A 22,551-nucleotide genomic window follows, 5' to 3' on the forward strand; every position below is an offset into this window, starting at 1 on the left:
ATCAAGACATTGGCAGTGGGGCCATGAACATTCAAACCAGTGGTTCTCAAACTTGTTTGCTTTGTGTTTTGACTAGAGGTGTTAACAACTGTAGATTCCAGTCTTGCTCATATTCTCCAGGTCTAGAAGCAGCTCATTAGCTGACTTATGTCCCAGACCTCCTTCTTAAGTCAGCAGAAGAGATGAGCTCTTCATTGGGCCAAATCCCAGCCCTCCAGTTTGGCTTCTCCAGGGAGCCACAAAAAGTAGGAACCTCTTTCTTCGCTTCTCACACAGAATGACTGGGAAGATTAACTTCCTAAATTAGACACCTAAATTAGTTTCCTTTGTCAGGCAGTGTGATTGCCTCCTTCCCATTGATATTAAGCCACTACAAAGTTAAGCAATAGTATAATTTCCAAAGCATTCTATACATTTTTATATACTTTAAAAAGAGATGGACAAATATATATATCCCAATTACAAGGTGGTGACTCTGCCAACAATTTAGAGTAAGAAGCAAGCTGATTACCATATACAATTATTGTATTAGTGTATTTATTTTAGTATGATCTACAGATCTTGATCAGTCACTTTAATCTGTGTAGATAGAAAATCACTGATCTGTTTTGCAGACGACTTTGTCAGATTTCTTTGACATTCTAGGCTTTCTAACATTTCAGTGTAACAAAACTTCATACAATTACAGATTACATATGTAGCACTTCATATTAACACATATAAGTCCTATTACAGGCAAAATCCTTGCAAAGTGACAATGATACTTATCACAGTATTAAAAGAATTCCTATCAGTTACAAGTTGAGATTTCTATGTTTAGTGTGTGGGAACAATGATGTAAAAACACTCTCTAGAACTGCATCAGTATAGAGTGCCACTCAGGCAGTACTGCCTCGCTTCCTAATTCTTATAACCAAGACAGACTGGCCCATAAAAGATGTGTCTGAGTCACAGCAACCTCCCTATAACTGGGACAAAGGCAGCAAATCAGCACAGGAATTGGACACAATATTAGAAAAGTCACAGTAATATTTTCCAGATGGTTATAGTGATTATTCATTTCTGGAGGAAGCGGAGGAAAAACCATTTTCCCCAAAGAGTCTTAAGAAAAGCTGTGTATTTAACTTGCTTAACTTTGATGCAATCATCGTTTTCATTATAAATTACATCTTTGCTCACCTAATTACCACCAAATCCGGTTCCAAAGTCCATGACCCCTTCAGCTCCCTCGTGCAGAACACCACCGACCTCCAGTGGCCAGTGCCCTCAGCCGTGTCACGGGGCTGCAGCTAAGCCAGGACCCAGCTGCTGCTGTCACCCCAAATGTGGCCTTCAGTGCTGACACCACCAGCAGCCCAAATTCCCCTTTGACCACAAACAGTACTCCCAGCAATTTAACATTTACATATTACTGTCTAGCCAAAGGTCTCTCCTCTTACCTACCTGCTTCTTCCCCACATATAATAATGTGCCTGCAGTGACATTCCAAAACAAACTTCTGACTTATTCTAATTGCAGTGTTTCTACCTACACTGAAAGTGCAAGTCAGTGTTACAGGAGAGCTGTTTGTCTGTAAGTGGAGGGCACACTCGGACCAGCACTGGGCTGGCTCCACTCGAAACCTCTCACAAAAGCATCACATCCGGCACATCCTTCACTGAAACACAACTGAGAGAAACCTCCAGTTTCAAGCTGGGGAGAAAAGGGCTGCAGAAAAAATATACACCTATGGGGAAAAGCCTTTATTCAGGGATTTTATGAGACACTGCTTTAATCTGGGACAGATGAACTTTGTAACTCCTTTCCTTCCTCTCCAGTACACAGATCTCATGCCTTGGTAGATATGATTCTAGGATTTTCTTAGCTTCCAGCAAAATACTCCAGCTGAGTGGATTTTTCCACAAAAACAAAAATTTAGCTCTACTGCATTTAGTCTAGTTTATTATTTCTGTAGTACAGTGCAGAGAATTACAGAGAAGCTGATGACAGTTAAAGGCTTGATCCTGCTGCCCACACTGTGTCCCTACCTCTGAAGGAGTAAGGGGGACCAACACACCTATTTATCAAGGTGGTTGGATATCAGCTTCTTACCTTAGATGAGTTAATACCACAGGTAACAACTCCCACATTTCCAGTGGGCTCATCATGGCATAACCTAAGTGCTTAGTGTAACATCACCCTGTACCCTAAATCTTTAAATAATGCCTTTGCTCTGTTAAACTATCCAAAACCCTCTATTCCAAATGCAATATTATAAAAAATCCCCAGATATGAACATAAAGTTCATTAAAAATATCAATACTTGTAAAAAATACAACAGCAAATGTATCTTTGTCCCATCCTTGTTAATAAACACATCTCCTAATTTCATATTTCACTGTGCAAAATGAAAAAACACTTTTGAAACAAACAAACAAAAAATCTCAGTTATAAAGTCATTGATTCCAATGTCCTGCTTGATCCACTGTGTCTGCTTTACAGCGAGGCAGAGGGGAAGACAGTGAATCAGTTGTAACCTTTAGCAGAACACAGCAGAACACGTAAAAATAATATTCCATCAACCTCCCCATACCCTGACAGATAAGATCTTCTGTTTAGATAGAATATACTGCACATTAGCAAAACAGTAGAAGCAGCCTCCCAGAAGACAAATGACATCATTTCAGAAGATTCAGAAAGACTATCTTTTATCTTCATTTAAAATTCCCATTAAAAAGAGGCTTTAAAAAGAGCTGCACTATGCTCTTTTGTTTTGAAGAGACAGCATAAATCTTGTTTTCCTCTTTCATACTGTTCACATCAATCGTGAAAAGGCCTGATGTATGAGGTACTTATTAAAATGTATTTTCCTTAAAAGATGTGTGGGTACCATAAATACAGTGATAGAAATATTTTTAAAAATTTAATTATTCTCAATTATTTTCATACAAAAAACCCCCTAAAACTCTCCAATAAGGTCGATCTGCACAGGTTAAAAAATTGAGATGGGAGAGAATTTCAAGACTGCGACAAAATTACTATGTAAAATTCCCAAAAAATGTCAAAAGATGCTTGCCATGATTACACAGTATAGCAAGGGGACAGACAGGAATGGTCACGAGCAGATGCAGCTGAGAGGCAGAAGGGGATCTGTACTACAGCCTTTTGTTCAGTAAAATATTGGGGGGAGTACAATAGTGAGCTGAGGTCTCTTTCTCCCCAGATCTTAATATTTCTGGGTCAAAGAACAGACCACAACAAAACCAATGCAACTGAAACCAAATAATCAAAAAAAACCCCTCAACCCTCCCTGCCCAAGTACAGACAAGCCAGGAAGGTGAAAGAGCCCCTTATCCTCTAATACAGCAAAGCCTAAATTAAAAACACATTAAATAAAGAACTGAGGGTGCATTAATCTAAGGTAGTCATTGACCACTGCAATACATTATCTTTTGCTGTCACTCTTTTCTATAAAGCAGTTGGTGTAATTTATAGAAAGGAAAAATATTTTCCCTATCTGTCAATGAAGCCAAATGCCTACACGGCAGAAACACCTTCTGGGTAGCCAATGAGTTTAAACTGATCTACATTCAAGTCCATACAGCAATTATTCTGCCAGCTTGCCTCAGCAATTATGAGAAAAGAAACAATTTTCAGAGATAACCAAAACTGGGAAAGCTGGCTGTGTACACCAGCTCCATTCCTTTATGTCTGACACAAAGCATTCATTTCTAAAATGCCCAAGGATTTTAGGTGTACAAAGATGTATCTCCAGGACAGTAATGAAAGGACCAAGTGTTAGTTGCAACTTTGTTCAAAGACAGGCTTGGAGGAATCAGACACAGCAGGCATTCTTTCCCTCAAGGTCTGAATACACACACACTGAGCATAAAAAAAAAAGTGCACCCTCAGCTCAGGCTTGGAGAAGGGCTATTAGTTCAGAGCTGTGGTGCACAGATGAAACACCACCATCTGGGTATAAAAGCAAATCTGTACTGACTCACTGAATTTGCATGTTAAATACATTTAAAATAATTTGATTTTATGTTACTCTCCCCCTCCCCTCACTCCACCTTCTCATAAATAGATGACAATACTTAAAATGCAACGGTTAAAGCATTTTAATTAATATCAAGTCAGTATTTAATATAATCAGAATATTTCACAGTCAGCAGCATCAACCCTTGGCAACAGTAAATTGCAAACTGGTACTCACAGTTGACATGGTTTATGATCAAAAAAGAGATCAAATATCCTGCAACTCAAAAGTACAAAAGCTTATCTATGTTAGGTAGCAATGAAAATATGTTAATGCTTTGTTTTCTCTTTTGAGTGCAAGCTTAAAAAGGTTTTTTCATTCAGCAGCTTGAAAATGAAAATGTGATGCCTGTCAAAGACAGATTTCAGGAGTCTCTCAGACCGGTTTCATACACTTAGCTCAACAAAGGAAGGACACTCAGTGCGAGCAGATCTCCAAACTGTTCTGTTCAAAGGAACCTGGCTTGAAACAACCAACAGGAGTGTTCATGTCATACCAAATCAGCTCCCCTTTGGAGGTACAGTCCACCCTCTCCCTTGTTAATTCACTCCAAGATTGAGAGTCCAGCACTGTTACTTGAGCAGACACCTAAAACTGGCAACGTACCTTGGTAAATAATCCCTAGAGCAGCCTCACAAGGAATTTCCTTTTCCTTAGGTGTCCATCACTGAAGGTTTTACTCACACTATCAACCCTGTTAAGCCCTACCACTGTCTTATTTAGGACCAAATGTAAAACTAATCAATCTCTTCTGCAGACAGTCTCAGATCAGGTATCTTTGAGAAAGCATCACCCAAAGACCATTATTATATGTGATCAACTGTTGATAAAAACAAGGGTTTACTGTTATTACTAGAGAGAAGTTTTCTACTCTTCTGAAGCTCTTGCTTCACTTTTCTTCTAACACAGAGGATTACTGTGAGTTTCCATAGAACAATCTGATGTGGAAAAACTATAGCTGTACCACATCAACCTCTGAAGTTCCCTGGGTCCTCCTTCCTCTTTAGCAAAGCCCCCAAGCTTGTGTTGTAAGGGCTGAATTTGATTCAGGCCCTTTTCCCAGCAGCAGACTGTGCTGCACTTCCAGAGAGACCTAGGATATCATAGTCCATGATCCTTGAAGGGGAACTGTTCATGGTATTTCTGTACCTGGAACCATAAGGAAAACATCTTTAAACAGGCCTCCATTTAAGAGATTTCAAGTGAAACCTTCAGGTGAAGCTGGATAAGTCTGCATGTACAATCTTGCTGCTTTTATTCACATGATAAATCATTTTGGGATTAAACAGATGTAGGCTATATGCAGTCATTACATCTACAACAGTCACAGGATCCAAACTCCATTTCTGGATGCTTTGCCAAACCTGAAAGTCTTTTGAAACAAGCAAAACAAGAAACCACACACTTATCTGCATGTTTGATCTTGCAGGAGGAGTAGATATATTGAAGAGAAAACCAGAACATCAGTGACTAATGTCATAATGTAATTTAGATAGGTAAAACATTACATAATAAATGCACACATACATACAGGTACATTTTGAGTTTTACAGTACCAGTAATTTCCAGTTCCAGACCTCAAAAAAAAAAAAAAAAAAAAAAAAGAAATTACTTACCCAGAGCGACGCTTTCCCCCTCTGGAAGGCATGGATCCTGCCATCCTCACTTGTCCACTTGCCATTGGAGCCACTGGCAAGGCCACCGAGCCAGGAATATCTGATGCCATTTCTGTAAGGCAGAGGTAGGAAAGAGGTGGAGGAAATCCTTTAATCCACTACCTTCAAGGAGAAACCCGTGGTGACAACATTAGAGAAAGGCCCTTTCCAAAATAAACAGATAAAGTTTTCCTTTTTATTTCTGAAGGAAAAGTAAAGCTCTCCTACCAAAACCCAGCAGATCCACAGCTCCCTTACAAGAAGCCCAGTTGTGCCAATAGCCATTAGCAGTGCCTGGGAGACACAGAATCGCAAGTAGGTACCTCTGTATTTCAAGTGACCTAATGGTTCTCATATCAGGTCTCCAAGAGGCTGTCAGATGAAGGCCAACAACCATTTTGCAATAGTTAAAGTGCCCTGTACAGAAATACAGAGCTGAATTCCCAAGACAAATGAAGCTGTGGATCGTGGTACCAAGGTGTCAAGAAAAAAAACCACAAAAAACCTTCTCAGTTTGCCAGAGAGGTCAAGAGTTTAGAGTAGAGATGAATTATCAGGTGACACTGTTTTTCTATTATTTATGTTCTGGAGGCATTAGAGGACCAGACTGAACTTAGCAGAGCTTGAAGGTTTCCTTCACTTCTGTGTGGTGTCCTGCAGAGCAGAATCGAGCCCGAAATCCAGGTTGATATTCATCCCTCGGCCAGTGTTCAAGGTATAGCCACAGGTTAATGGGCTCCTCAAACCTCAAAACTTTGATCTGAGAAACAGCAAGAGCTCACCTTATGCAATGGTTTTCATACCACTAATGGCAAGTATTTTTAAAACCTATAAATAGCAGATTGTTACACTTCAAAAAAGAAAAGTGGAATATAACATATATATACCCTTTCCTTCTATCCCATGGATTAAGCATGTTTTTCCTCTGTGTAACTCTTATAAACTATATGAGCAATTATAACTTTTAAATGCAGATATACTTTATTCACTCTGGAGGTAAAATCTACAGTCAAAACATTTAATTATCTTGAAAGAAAATGCATCTTCCTTCCAACTTTTCTTTTTACAAAATCTTGGCAAGTTATCAGGAGCTACAGCTAAATATAATTGCTAATGGAAAGCAAATCTGTTTAAAAAATCCTGCTATTTTTTTCCCCAACAGATAAGTACAAAATAACTTCAATTATGGAAACAGGAATCCATGTTCTTTCATTATGTCTGGAGAGCACTTCCATCTCTGCCATACTTTATATACATCCATTATGCAATATTATGCATTTCAAATAATAACATTTTATCTGTTCACTGATTTCATGAATTTCTTCTAGTACATTGACTTTTATTAACTCCTCTTCAACTAAAAAGCAACAGAGCAATATTTTTTAACAAAGTCTGCAAGGCCAAACAATGAGACCTCTGCCTAAAACCCCACACCACAGAAAGTCCCACTGTGGCTAAAGCTGCAGCTATGTGGAAAAACAACATTAATGTACATTAGCATATTTCCATACAAATAAAAGCATGAGCAACCAAACAACAGTAAATCACTATTTCCAGAATAAGTACCCTTAGCAGTCTAAAGCCCATAATTCATTCAGAACATTCAAACTCACATTTCATGGACAGAACTGAAGGTCATTTTGAAATGCTCCACTCGCTCATTTATTAAAGCAGATGGTAAAAACCATAATAAATCTACCTACAAAGTGTCCCTGTCACTCAGAAACACATTTCAGTGTAGATCATCAAGGAGATCAGATTTTTTTAAAGTAGTAGTTGTAAAACAATTTCAGATCATCTCTGAGTAGTATTTTTAGAGAGTAAAAACAATACTGTTCTTGTTACTGTGATGATAAATTCTTGTAACCTCATCTTCCTCAGTCTAAAACAAAGGTGATGAAAAAACAGGCCAAGGGTCAGATTCATCTAACTCTTAAAAGTCCAAAAGCCAAAGTTAATTTATTTAAGGCAACTTTACAGATCACTGGAAACAAGGCCCCCTTGCACTCCCATACGCGTCCCATGCTTGGAGGTACATCCAAAACAGGTTGAGCAAACCTCTTTCTATAGGGCACTTGTTCTCACCACTGACAACCTGGGGAGACCCAGACAGATAGTTTTGATCATTGTGCAGTTTAAGTGGTTGTGGATTGTAGAATGAGTTGTTTTTCTACTCTTACATTCAGCCTTTCATGTATGAAGATACAAGAGGCAAGGGTAGCTAGTAGATTTCAAGAAGGAAGGATAAACAGAAACTGTGTATTTTTATAAGGAAAAAGAAAAAAAAGTGTTAAAGGAATGGCCAAACCACTAAACGAGGGATTCAGCTATGTTAGTGTCCTAAAACACCTGAAAGAAAACATTCTGCAACAAATAGATCACCTGTGTAAAAGGGTATAAGCCAAAGAGTTATTACACAAGTATATTGATTCCATAGACTACAGTGCAATACCAAAAGTAACTTCTTACACCAAACAGCCTTCACATACATCGTCACAGTCCTGGGAGAATGAAACCAAGCTCATTGTGCTGACTGCTCTAAAAAGAAGTCTTCAAAAACTTCCACCTCCCAAATATAAGCACAAGAAAAAAAACAAATCAGGGGATCCACTCTCACTAATCCACATGAAAGCTCAGGTAAGAGGGAGGAAAGGTTCAGGCCCTTCAAATCACAAGACTTTCAATTATACAACAGTCTGAAAGTATGAGAAACCTGAACATACATCAGTGTGTAAGACACCCAATTCACCTTTCCATTTCAGAGTTTCCCACGTAAAAGAGACACCAGCCCTTGTGTGGTCAACTGCAGCTTTCACTGAGACCCTCGAGGGTGGACATACACTGCTAAGAAAAGCAGTCACTTTACAAGATTTCTTCCCTTACACAACAGAATCAGAGCTCTGCAGATGGAGAAACCAAGAGGGCTGGGTCTCTTCATGCAGCAAATACAGGAAAGAAAGCAAATCCAAGAGCAACAGCACCACAGAGCAGGGAACACCCTGAACGTGACCTGCCCCAGAGAGGGCAGCCAGAGCAGCAGTGAAGCACCTCACACATAGTCTTGGTGTACAATGACACCAGAGCACCACAGGAGGACTTCAGGAACAGAGATGACAGCGTGACCGAGTGCTCAGCTGCAGCCAACAGGGTGTTGGAAGCCCTATCAAAACTGGGCGGTGGCACAGAAATGTAAACAATAAATTGTGGCAAAGTAAAAACTTTGCTCACAAAAGGACCAGCTCTCTGCTGAAGGCTGCAAGAACTGGGGAGACAAAGGAATGGATACGAACTGCTTCCCAAATTTTCCCAAATTTTGTTCTCTACTCATTCATAAGCATATAAAAAAGACAAGACCTTGATGAGCTGGTGAGAAAAGTAGCAATGTTATCTCAGAAATGAGCGTCAACCTGGGAAGGCAGGGCGAGAAGCAAAATCTCATGGAACCATCAGCTGTTTTTCTGACCAAGCACCTGAGAAGTTACCCGTCTGTGCATGCTCAGGAAAGAAAACGAGAGGAAAAAAGACACCCATAAATTGGGAGTCTCGGATAGAAATACTGTGGTAGAGAGGCATTCCAGGGAGCCTATTACCTTAAACAAAACAAAAAAAAGGTGTCGTGTGTACATTGGACACAGACCTAAAAAAACCCCAACATAAAAAACTGTAAGAGCAACCTGCAACTGTGTGAAGTTGCATCAACATAAATTGAGGGCAGTCCCAATTACTCTGTTGGAGCATAAACTGCTATGAAAGTCCAGCACTGCAGAAGGGTGTCAAGTTGGTTATTGAGATGTGTATATATATATATAAAAAGGACATGCTGGGTCAACAATTGTAAAGATGACATTTCCAGGCTCATATAAGCAAACCCACGTTCAGACACATGTTAACACTGATGTTCACAGAAATGTTTCAGCTGCAACAAAAGCTACGAAACAAGCTGTTCTCTTTTTGAGGTTGAACATTCCATGAGTGGACTTTCCTTCTGCCAATGGAAATAAAACAAGTGTTGCTTACTTTACCCAAAATTAAAACATGAGCATAAGGGTATAATTCTCAGAAAGTAAAACAAGGTCAGGCTGAACATTCATGAAAATCATCTGCAAGCATCAAGGCAGTGTTCTGAACAAATTTATTTAAAAATGTTCCTTAGCATCAAATATAAGTTATTTTTTTTCTGAAAAAAGGCTTACAATATTCAGTTTTGAGGGTTACAGAGCTACCTAGAGATCTGCCAAAGAACACAGAAATGCTATTAAAACAGAGCCCAACACAACACTCACAATCTTTGGTGATCTTCACTCACGATTCTTCCAGTTAGATGACATCTTACAGCTCTTGTCTTACCACTGTCATGTCTGGGAGCAGGCCTAATCCTGCCCCTAATACTTATGTTCATCTTGGGGATCCCTGAGAAGTCTCATTAATCCAGGGACAATGTCAGTGCTCAGTGTAAAAGCAGCAGAATTAGTCCCTCCATTTCTGTCCAGAATTAATTTCATTGCTGAACACTCCAACTTTGGATATTCCACTACTCTCCAGTACCACGTGTAGGTCACCCCCAAAATAATCAGGGACCTTTTTGAAATGAAAAACAACCTGCAAATGCACATTAAAAATACAGGGATAAACCACAGGGTTTTATTTCCAATAAAATGCATGTTCATCTCAAACTCTGTTACACAGATCTGCACAAGAAACAGCTACCGTGCTCTTCACAAAGCAAAACAAAGAGCAAGCTAAATGCTGCACAAGGATACTGTGAAAGTGCATGAGAACCATAATCACAGCAAGAAGTACTGGACAGTGCAAAATGCCAGGATGAAACTGGACTTACTTTTTAGGCAGAGAACTATTAAATCATGGTTCTTAAGCCCAAACTTTAAATCCTGAGCCCCACCCCAGATCCACCACCTGAAATGCAGCTCTAACTTGTCTCTGACACAAATGCTGTGACCTGCTGGGACATCCCCCAGAGAAGTGCAGTTCTTTGGCCAGGTATCTTCACAGTCTGCACCACACAGCTCCAGGGCTGATGGCTCCTGCTCTGCTTCTCTCCAGAAACCACAGCCATGCATCTTGCTGTGAAGCTCTGAAACACAACCCGACGCTGTGCATGACAAGACTTTCTAAGTCCATCTCACAAAAGGTCCTATTAACTACACTATTTTCAACAACTCGAGCACCCAAGCTGTACTCTCCTTGCCTACAAATACTGGCCACAGACAGGGCCAGGTTTAAATCCAAAGTCTACTGGAGAAATGCTTTTGCCAACTCCAAGAGACTTTGAATCCCTGGCATTGACTTTAACGACCAGTTCCAGGTTTGCTATTACTGAGCATGCTCTCCACAGGGCTCTTTTATCCTCCAGCATCTACTGTAATAAATGGGATTAAAGTCAGATACCAGCATCTGACTGAACGAAGGAGATTCTGCTTTTATCAATACAAATGTGACAGATTTCCAGCCACTAATCCATAGAATGACTGAGATGTCAATCACTTCCAAGTAAATGTGGATCTAAGCCTAAACACAGAATTACAAATGTGCCCTCTCCCATCAACAGCATCATACACAGAGATTTTAAAATGTTCTTTTAAATATTCTGAGAATGCAGATTTCAAAAACTTCTTTAGAAACTGTATTTTTCATTACCCTGAAGTCATACGGGAGTTGGATGCATCTCAGCTAAAAGGTTTTGATTGCAGTCAATTGCAAAGGGGATTTTCTGCCTAGCATAAAGACATTTAAGAATAAAATATATCATATCTCTTACTTTAGAATATGCCAATTAAAATATGAAGCCATCATGTAGTCAAAAATATTTCACAGAAACACTAATGCTAAAAATCTAGCTGTTTATTTAGTCATTGCTTTTATGTGTTAACTACAGAGATTATAAAACAGAGCTCACTCTCAAAGAATATGAAAAATAAAACATTTTCATTGTTCCTGATAACTCTGTTAAATACTGTTTTACTTGCATTCCATTGCCAGACACTTTAAATAGACTCCACATCAAAAAGATCTACTGTACAGACAGGATATGCAGAAAAGCAAAAACATTCCTTTCCATGCTCTCAACAGAATCACGATTACAAATAAATCACAAAATATAATAAATCCCACCTTTAAGGAAGATTCTTACAAAGATGCTATTTCTCTCCCGTGAACAAAACCTTCTAGGAGAGAAATTTTATCCGCATATAAGAAGAGTCAGAAACCTCTGGGAAGAAATGTAGCAGCATTGGTATTCTGCTCAGAAAATGTCATCACAGATCTGTTTACCTTAACTGTGGACCATGATTCAGCCGGTGACAACCGTCTTGCATACTGATCAATTTATTTGCAGCAAAATTACTAACATTTTCTACTTTAACCATTTAGGTTCTGGAAACAGCTACTAACACAGGAAGGGCTTTTATGAATAATATATAAACCCTAATTAATTAAAAACTTCCCCCTCCACCACAATGTCCTGTGTTTTGGGGTCTGTGTGGGGGGCTCATCCCTGATCTTGAAGAAAAACCAGGGCATATGGTTAGTTACTAGAACGTTACTAGAGAAACGTTCCCTTTTTTAAAATTAAAACCAGAGCTTTATCATCCCTCTGCATCACAGGTGAATGTTAAGCATACGTGCAGGGGGGAGTTGATGCGATGAGGCTGTTCAGTTAAGGGGCTCTCCAGCAGAGATAGGGAGCAGCAGTTTAAGAGAGTGGTCTAACTGGTGCTCCAGACACCAAATCCAGTCATCTTGCTCACTGCCTTTTCTGCTGTGACTCTGGAGGAGATGCCAGAGTTAGTGACAAATCTAAGAGACATCTACCATACGCCCTATCAGTAGACTGGGAGAGCACGTTCAGAAGCCAAAGAGGCGAAATACTCTACAGTGCCCCCACACCTGACTGCTGTACTCACACAACCCATTCATGGAGCCCTGGGATCTCAGTACAATCCACACTTCTTGCGTGCCCTGTGGTTCAACAGCACCACAAGGATGTGCAAAAGGAGGTGGGATGCAGGGACAGAATTAGAAATAGACATGGAGTGAGAGGGATTTGGTCTGCTTTAGGGGAATTCTTGCTGTAAGTGTTCATCTTGAGGGACAATGCGAGACAGCTCTCCTGCTGACACTGAAAATCAGGGCCCTTTGAAGCATTCAAAACTAGACATGCAGAAACCATGGCACCCAAAAACCCAGTTGAAGAAATGTCAACCTTACAATTCTTTAAACAAAAAAATTATTTCGTACAGTACTAAGTGATTTTGAATGCTATTTTGAAAATACTTCTTATTTTTATTTCCTATTCTCATGTTAATCACCTTGTTTATTCCAGTCATGTCTGGTAATTCCATTCATCCATAACTAATATCTATCCTGTGGTCGAGGCACAACAATTTCCACAGACATCAGGGCATAAGAAAAGGGTGGGGACCACATCCATGCTCACTGCCTGCATGACCAACAACCTATTTACAACTGAATAAGGTCATGATGGCCTTTAGCATGATCCAGAAGAAGAAGACCTGCAGTCCCGCTTTTGCCCCTACTACAGGGAATGCTATAGACTAAAAATCAAACTTGAAGCACAGACAGAAAATGTGCTTTGCTACTTAACGTTGGGTTGGGAAGAAGGGAAAGGGTAGCTGCTTTTTCATTCCTCCCTTCTTCCTGACAAATGGCATGGCACCTATGCCCCTGAATTTTTCCCTGGTTATTTTTCCACTTCTTATTCATAATTCCTTGTTATCTCTTCTTGAGCTATTCAGCCTCTGACTGAGGTGAACTGTTCCTGGTACTGCCTCTAATAAGCCAATACATCCAACTGCTGACAAGTCCTGCCAAACTATGACCATTCCCATCAAAAGAGTTTGCTGGAATTCAAAACAAGGAGGAAAGGTTAAAAAAGAGGTTTATATGGCCCCCGTTCTGAAAGCATGTCTCTGGTCTTAGAAAACAATAAGTCCTCTCAGAATTAAAACAAGGCTTGTACGTGCACTGCAGAATGAACTTGAAAATGCACCTGAACTTAAGCACCTGGCCTGCCTCTAAAATTTGACAAGCTTTCTCACTGCAGAAGTGGGGGCTTTAGCACAAGCAGAACAGTGCCCAGGTCTTGACCACGATTACAGTGTACCGACGCATTAGAAGAAAAGCTCTTCTCACAACCAAGGTCTGGAAATGCATGAGAGAAAGGGAGCTAGAAGCAACTCCAGGGACCTGGGGTAGACTCACATTGAAAACACAACCTGAGCCTCCAGCACTTGGCAAGTGTCTCAGGTATAAATAGTCACAAGTGGGAAACTGAACATGCAAATTGCGCAGGGAAGTAGGGCAGCAACTGTAAAAGGCCGGTTTGCAGAGAGGATGAAAATCTGGCTTTGAAAGGCTATTTCAGGATTGATGGAAACATTATTAAAAGAAAGGAGGCAGGTCCTTATGTGAAGGGTCACTGTAAAACTGTAGTCAACAGCAGTTGGACCATCTGAGGTGTCTGAATGTGAACCTGACTGGTCTTCGTCCACTATACACATGATCATGCACTGATAAAACATAATTCTACACTTAATTGTCTTCTGCATTAATTTTCCATGGTTTTATTGACATCATTTTGGTCGATATTAGTGACACATGGCAAAAGTACTAAGTAAATTACCAAAAAACAAAGCTCCCTAAACTATGCATCATTTCCATTTGAAATGAATGGTGATTCTCTCTCCTTCTCTGACATTTTGTATTTGCCAAAAATAACTGCATAATTATAAGTTGTGTGCAAGAAACAGAAGGTAACATTCAGTGTTATTTTCCATACTTTTTACTTAGCATCAGACCTAGCAAATAGCATATATGGCTGTTCTGTTATGCAGAAGTGCCCAAATCTGACCCATTAATGAACTCACACAAACTATGAAAGCACATGCCCAGCCTGAGCAAACAAACACCAGGACAAAATAATAAACTGCAGTGACTTTCTTTCAAGTTTCACAGAGACAGATCACACTCAGTCCATTAATTCTTCATTTAACAAGTCTGTTTCATTTACCTTGCTTTGGTTGGCATTCAATTAGAAATTCAGAAACAGGACAATTTTTTCCCTTTTTGAAACAGAACACTTGCCCTGTTTCATCCAGTAAAACATCAGGAGGTGAAGTGGAAGATGCAAGACCGGCTGAAGCTACACTAAAGCCAGGCATAATAATACTGAATTAAGCAAAACACTTGCACGTGGCCCTGCCCACAAGATTATCACTAATTGCTAAAGGTCCTGGTAAAATGCGTGCTGCTCAGTAAACATGCAAAAAGCCAACTGGATAACTCTCAATTTGTTCAAGTGCAAGTTAAAAAAAATAACCCACACCACTATACCATCAGTTTTACTGTGATTTCAGTTATGGACATGTTCTGTCACATCTGCCTCTGTATTCCTAAGATTTACCGAGATGGGACTTCTGTCTATACAGAAAGATAAACCCTGTCATCCAACCGCTCCTCATTTCCTGCGTTGCACAACATCACATCCCTTGCTGGACACTCTCATGAGTACACAGATAAAACAAGAGTAAATCTAGATTCCTTCTCCCACTGCATTGCTTGTCCCCTCCTGGGAGTCACCCCAAGCCAGTCCACTCCTCAAGGGCAACGTCAAACTGTTTCAGCTACAGTCAGACTGTCCCACAACTTCTCCCTTGTCACCTTTTATATCTTCCACACCCTTACTATTCTTGCCAAGTCTTCCTGACCATCCACAACTATCTCTGGTTGCCTCAAACTCCCTGCAATGGGAACCTGAGGAAGCTAGAAAATTATATGGGGTTTAGTACAGCCTGTCCAAAATTGTGGAAAGGAAATTCACTGAGCTCTACAAATCAGATGCCATGCCTGTCTCAAGAAGCCTCTGAGTCACACATGGTTGGAGGGTAGGATGGTGCCCAGGGGAAGCACCACACATGCTGCTTCTGATTTTACACTCCTTGAAGCACCTGCTTTTGGCCAGTGCTGGAAAAGACAAACTGGGCTTGAAAAATTTTATTTTTGGGACAGGACAGCACGTTTTTACATCATGAGCAGTGGACATGAATAGTGTGTTTCTTCTACAAATATAAGAAATTAGCCAATTAGCACTATAATTTATTTTATTAGCAAACAAATCAAGCATTTTCTATAGTATGCCTTTGCTCTGGATCACTTATTATTTGTTTTATACCATCACTGCTATCTGTCCTTCCCCAAACTCATCTTTTTTCCTCTTCCTGTTATATAACTGTCAAAAATGTTTGTAAGTAAATTTCCTTTTACAAAGTCCTATGCAACTGTTTTATGATAAAGAAATAAAAACAATAGTAGCTGCTTGATAGTTTATATGCACTATGACATCATTTAAGCATTCATTTCTATTCATTCATATTCAAACTATTTATTTTAAAATAACATTTCTATGATTTTCTGTCAAGAAGTCTGGTTTCTTACTATCTATCTAGCAACTACTTTGCAGCAATAGAAGCTGGTATGGATTTCAAACAGTATCACTGCTTGATCATAAATCTGTTTTGTTCAAGTTCAACTGCCAATTTATGGAAATTGTTTTGAAACTGCTATTAAAATACTTACAGTGATATACATAAGAAAAAAAGCACCGAGATCAACACTGTAGCTCCCCAGTTTACATCATAACACAACAACAGTGCTCTCAGGTCCTAATAACTACATAAAACTTACTCAATAGCTATAAATATGCAAAGAAATAAAGCCAGTTGGTAATAAATGTGTCTACAACACTGACCAAACCGGATCTTAACCAAATGCAGATCAGGGACAGCCTAACCTTCCAAGGTATCTAATATCTTCTCTCAACAATTTTACCTTTTTCCTCTCTACCCAGAAATGCACAAAATTCACATGAAAGTCATTGCCAACATCACTTGTCCTTATTTTCTGTTAACTACAGCAGAAGTCAGGAGATTTCATGTGCATTCAAGGCAGTATTTACGACGATAACTTTTGGTTCACATTGGAAGAACTTTGTCCAGATATTTCTTAAATAATGAGCAGAGAGACGTTTTTGTGAATGAATTCATTCCATGACTTGGCTCAGCCAATTTTCATTGAGAAAACATCGTTTAAGTTCACAGGTGCAAGTATTCATAAAATTTATCCTAAATTTAAAAATTTGAAAACTCAAGGAGCCAGACCGAGACAGAAGTGGTCGCACCTAACCGGCTTAACACAGCAGAGCAGGAGGAACCTTCTCTGGTCGTCACCTGAGTGAGCCAAGTCATGGAGGGGCTGTTAAGGAAGACCATGAAAGATCTGCACATCCTATTTCTGAGGAACTGGTGACTGTCAAACTACATCACACCAAACCCACCACCACAGCAGCGGTGACCCACCAGCTGCCCTGCAAGCCACTGACCAAGCTGGGGGTCAAAGAGCTGAGGTCTTTGTGGTTCACCCACAGAAACCAGGACATTCACTCTCCACGAGCTGCCGAAAGCTCAGGAACAACACGGCCCAACTACAAAGATGTAAAATGCAGACCACTCTGATTTAAATTATTCATTGAAAATTACTTACTCATGTCCTTCAAATGCCTTGATTATTTGTTACGAAGATTTTTAAGAGTGCCTCAGAAGGGTATGTTAATTTTAAATTTCATTCAGAACAGCAACTTGCATCACCAAATACTTAATTATCAGTATATTTACAGTGTCCTTGGGCACTGTTAGGTAATCAGAATGCTATTGTTTTCATTAAACAGCATTCTATTGATAGCACTAATGACTTCAGTTCTGCTTGATCAACAAGCAAATGATGCTTATTTGATGTTACGATAATTAATTGGCCTTTCAGGTGTTTCCATACCCCAATTTATTACTAAGAACAAGAATAATTATGTGAAATACCCTAAAAAGAAAATAACAATCCATTACAAAACACATTCTAAAAATAGTCTGTGGTTTAGTATTTTTTCCTTTCCTCACAATTTCTGATGCAGCACTCTCTGTCTAAAAATTGCAGGGGGAAAAAACCTCTCATTTAACTCCATTTCAAAAACCCAGCCTGAGCCTGAGCATAGTAAATACTCAGTTCATTTTATCCCTCCCCAAACTTCCAGTAGGTCAAAGATTTTCTGATTAACATTTATTTTTTTCCCCCCTAAAGATGGGAGAAAAGAGCCAACCTCACTTTCCCATAGTAGCAACAAGGATCAAAAACCTTATATGGCTCAAGTAAGATGTACAAGTGAACAGGCTGCTTGTATAATCTATTACTCCAAGCCACCACTTCTCCAAACCCCAGGTCTAGTTTATGAAACATTACAGTCCTGCCTTTAGACCATGGGAAAAGGATTGTGGATAAGAAAATTTCAGATACAAACTGAACTGAGCCTCAAAAAGTCATCTCAAAAGAGTAGCCCAGTCTTCCCACGGTGCTAATCTGGCACCTCTCAGTGATCTGGATGTGTTCAGTTTAACCTCCCACCAAGGACAACCTTCAGAACATCTTCTGAAGTCTTAACTGTTCTGATATACCAACCCATATTAGCAGCTACCCTCATCCTTGCAGATGAGTTTCCCAAACCGTGAATTTTTCTGCAAACAAACAAACAAAACCCCCAAGAAAATGACAATTAAAGTCTTAGTGATTTTTCTACCTTTTACTGCCCCTTCACTAAATGCTTTTTAGAACATTTTGCCTTTTGGGTCATTTCACATATTGTATTTTTCATGTCTGCAAATAACAACAACAAAAAAAACCCAAACCAAACCAACCAACCACCACCACCAACAACAAAAGCTCACAGGCTGCATTTGCACTTTTATTTTTTTCCCCATTAAATTCTAGAATTTTTCATTCCCACAAAAATGCTCCAAATAGCACAGCCCATCATTATGGCATATAGAAAATACCAAATGCTATGCTCTGCTGCATAACTCCAAGATTTCTTAGTGTTATTTTAGGATTACTACACAGCCAAAAATCTCTCATGAATTTTCGAAATTTTTTTAATGATTAACTTCTTCATAGAGCTATTTCCTGAATAGCTTTTATAATACTGAATTTCACACTTTGCTTTCTAAAATTACCAATTTTAAAATATGAGAGAAAATGCTGTTTCCAGGTAGGCTCTGCTAGACTTTCAATAAGCAATCAGTAATGGCCAGGCTCTTACTGCTTTCCAAGAATTACAGAATACAAGAATTCACTGGATGTTCTACCGGTGAACTGCCAAACAAAGAAAGCATATAACAACAAAGCATTATTTTTCCATGTCACCATATTCATATTAAACATGATTTGACATCCATTACAAGCCACTTGCTCCCAAAAGTATACAGACAGTTCTGTGGATATATCAAACACAGAAGTGAAGAATGATACTGAAAAAAGCCTCCCTGTAAACAAACTGGATGTTTGTCAAAAAACAAGCTTATTATTTGTCTGTAAATATTGACCAAACTAAGGTTTTTGCTTTGCTGACTGAAGAGCAGCCCAGATAAGTACATAGGACACACAAGATTAGTTTGAATTCCAGACTGGGTGACCAGGTTCCAGCTACTACAGGGACCCTGCACAACAAAGCAAACAATCAGCGGCAGCCAAATGCGTTTACCAAGAAATGACTACAAATACTTTATGATTTATATTTCAACATTAGAAAGAATCATGATTTGATTTCTGGAAATGTACTTATTTCCAGTGATAGCTCATTGACTTGAATTAAAGAGCAGTTTGAGTAAGTCCACTAACCAAATATCCCCATATAATGCATTTTCCTACTTTCAAATTCAACTTGCAAACACACAACACACACTTGAAAACTCTCTCAGCATTTTCACTCAGTGCAACTGTATTTTTCACATAGTTTGATCATTTCTTCGGTGTATGAAGTAATGTACATTTTCCTCTCAATACAAACAGTAACTGGATGAGAACAAAGTAATGGGTTTGCAAAGGCAAATTAAGTGTCGAAAACAACCGTAAGTCAAGACAACAAGAAATAAGTTGTAAAACCTGTATTAATACTTTAAACCCAGGTGGATAGTTGCTAGTTCAGCACTGAAATAACTATCCATCATGTGTATATTCTGCTAAGGCACTTAAAAAGCACATTATCCAAATATCACATCTACTCTGTAAAGAAAATACAAATTAATGGTTATTCATGTGCCTGGAATAAATAGTAACTGCTGTTTCCAGTGAGAAAGAAGCTACATATTCTGCTTTTTTATCTCTGCTCTTTCCCAAAGGGAGAAAAAATTTCTGCTAATCCAACACAAATGCAGCAAAAGTCTATTATTAAAACATTATCAATTAGGGCATCACAATGAAAAAGAAAATATTCTCTGCTTGCTCCAGGATAGGCACTTCACACTCTCCCATGAATATGTCATTTTATAAGACACAAATGAAAAAAGCATCCCAGAATACACAGTCTTATAAACAGAACGTGCAAACTGGAGGTGAGAGAAATGAAAACAAAAATCACATGACTCAACTGTGGCATGCAAACGTTACATGTCAGAGGTTCAGTAGGAAGCCTGTAGTAAACCTGAGCCCTGTCCTGTGCCTGTACCACCAGCCTGCCTTCTTTCCCTGCTCAGTTCTCAGACACGAGACAGCCAGGGGCACACAGGAAATATGCAGCCAGTTTGTAACAGCCAAGAATTTTCCTGCACAGTGACAATTTATTGGTCTTCGAGATTCTTATTCATAATCACCACATTCACTTTAAATTTAGCAATGACGAAAGAACATTTTGTCCTGAAGGCCATCTTCAAAAAACAGTACCAACAGAGGGGTTTAGGTGGAGACACAAGCAGCTCTGGAGCTGAACTTGGATACAATGCCATTAACCTCCACAGGTAACACTCAGAGATGGAGCCAAGACTCCTCACCCCCTGCACCATTCACCACATGTATGCCCTTCCTAGAGCAAAGTGAGGACTGGCATGGTGCCTGTGGCTCGTTCAGCTCTGCCAAGGGCAGAAAGGCTTTCGCACATCATCAGTTGATGAGGCAGAACCAATTCCTTAATGTCATATCAACCTTTTCATCAAAGCCGTCAGATACTACTTTAGAGAAGGAATAAAGAGGCATGTGCCAGCTATGAGACTAATGAATAGTTTTCCTCAAGCAAAACATAATTCAGCATGAACTTCACGTTAATGTTCTTTCCACCCACCCACACATCTCCAACTCTACTCAACCAAAATGCCAACAAGTAAAACCACCCATCTTTTAATTCAGCTCTTGTACACCAGCACTAAGATTTCATTTACAGTGCCACCCTACAGCTGCCTAACCTCAAACATTACTTATACATTTACATGCCTCCTTTTTTTAAAACATGCATGAAACCTGGAGGGAGAAACACAAGTAACAAAAGCGGGAAGTTTGGAGAGCAAAGATACTGGCACTGGCAGCTTTCACTAGAATGTTAAACAGCATCATAAGCCTCAGTTCCATTTACAGTTCAGAACCAAAGGGTTCTGAAGCAGAAAGAAGGACCATTAAAAAAAGATTAAGTCTTGAGTCAGGAAACATATGATGTTAGCTTGTCTGAAGAGTGAAAGAGTATAAACATATATTTAAGTAAAAGAACTGCTATATCTCAGAAAGGCACAGGTTTATCTGGTGTATCAAGAAGACATCAGAGAGTACAGAAAGTCCAGAAACACTCAGGTTTAACTTAGAAGAAAAACAACCCAACAGCTGTGATTATTCAAGACCCAAGCCTCAAGGTTGCATAAACTACAAGGAACCCAAAGACTCATGCACACCCAAGTACTTCACAGTGACTACCATCAACAAAGAAGAAAAGTCTCTATTGTTGTCTTATTCTGTAAGTATCCACAATGGAAATGTTATACTTAACTCTAAAATGTCTGTAATGGGTTATTTTTGGTTCATGTAGCACAAGTCTGATTCAGAATGTTTTGTTCTTAGGGAGAATCCAGTTCCAGTGAAATAGCTCCACTTGGACCAACCTTAACTCACAGATGGCAGGGAATCTACAGAGACATTACACATCTTAAGGTGTTTTGGAACTGGGAAATTTGGACTCTGTAGGCCTCAACACATGGCATTTGGGGAAGACTGTTAATGTTCACTTAAGAGATTCTTAATTCCGGCAGTCCCCTGTCCCGTTTGCTGGAGATTCCTGCTATGATTGGAGAGGCAGAATAGAAGATGTCCTCAGCACCTTGTGCCTGCTCAGGATCATGGATGGTCAGAACCCAGCGGGCAGGAGGATCAATCCTCCTGCAGTGCAGACAGACAGACAGACAGATACCTCTGCCATGTAAATGGAGTTTCACAGCCAATGAAGGGCTGAATACCCCAAAGTTATTTTCACAGAAATTCTGGTCTGCTAAGATGTCTTAAAGAAAAGATCTGATGAATAATTATTAGGGTTTGAGTACATCTTTTTAATGTCCTCATGCAGTCAGAAAGGATTCTTATTTTCCAGTCCTCACAAAAGAGTTTGAAAATACTCCCATATTTTTCTTAGCAACGGTTCATTTACTTTAATTTCAACAATGAAAATGCATATTTCAGACTTTCACTGGTAAGCAAAAATACACTGCAACTAAGATGCAACTGCTGTTCCCACAAACCTGATTATACAGCAAATTAAACTTATTTTTTTCTTTTCTTTCTTTTTTTCCCATAAACCAGGAACATTGGCTACGAAAACAAAAAAAAATTAGCAGAGGAAATTTTATCCTTTAGAAACCCTTAAATCTTTACATAGTTCCAATAATTTGCCATTGTATTTCTAAGGCCACTGAAAATCTCATTAAAACAAAGGGAAGTTTTCATTATACAGCCTTGTTTTTTACTGGTCAAACCACTACGCACTACAGAAAGTGC

The 22,551-nt window shown here is 39.3% G+C and overlaps 1 protein-coding gene across 4 annotated transcripts in view; it reads right to left on the reverse strand.

Moving 5' to 3' along the window:
- Positions 1-22,551, reverse strand: part of ARNT2 (aryl hydrocarbon receptor nuclear translocator 2) — a 99,092-nt gene that overhangs the window by 68,175 nt on the left and 8,366 nt on the right. For 2 of the 4 annotated variants that reach the window (XM_050309282.1, XM_050309286.1), the window contains exon 2: positions 5,635-5,746. In XM_050309282.1, the coding sequence (XP_050165239.1) occupies positions 5,635-5,746 (112 nt within the window). The other 2 variants (XM_050309285.1, XM_050309284.1) reach the window with 2 other exon arrangements.

This window comes from Myiozetetes cayanensis, unplaced genomic scaffold (assembly GCF_022539395.1).
Source record: "Myiozetetes cayanensis isolate MyiCay16 unplaced genomic scaffold, myiCay2020 scf14, whole genome shotgun sequence".
NCBI lineage: Eukaryota > Metazoa > Chordata > Aves > Passeriformes > Tyrannidae > Myiozetetes > Myiozetetes cayanensis.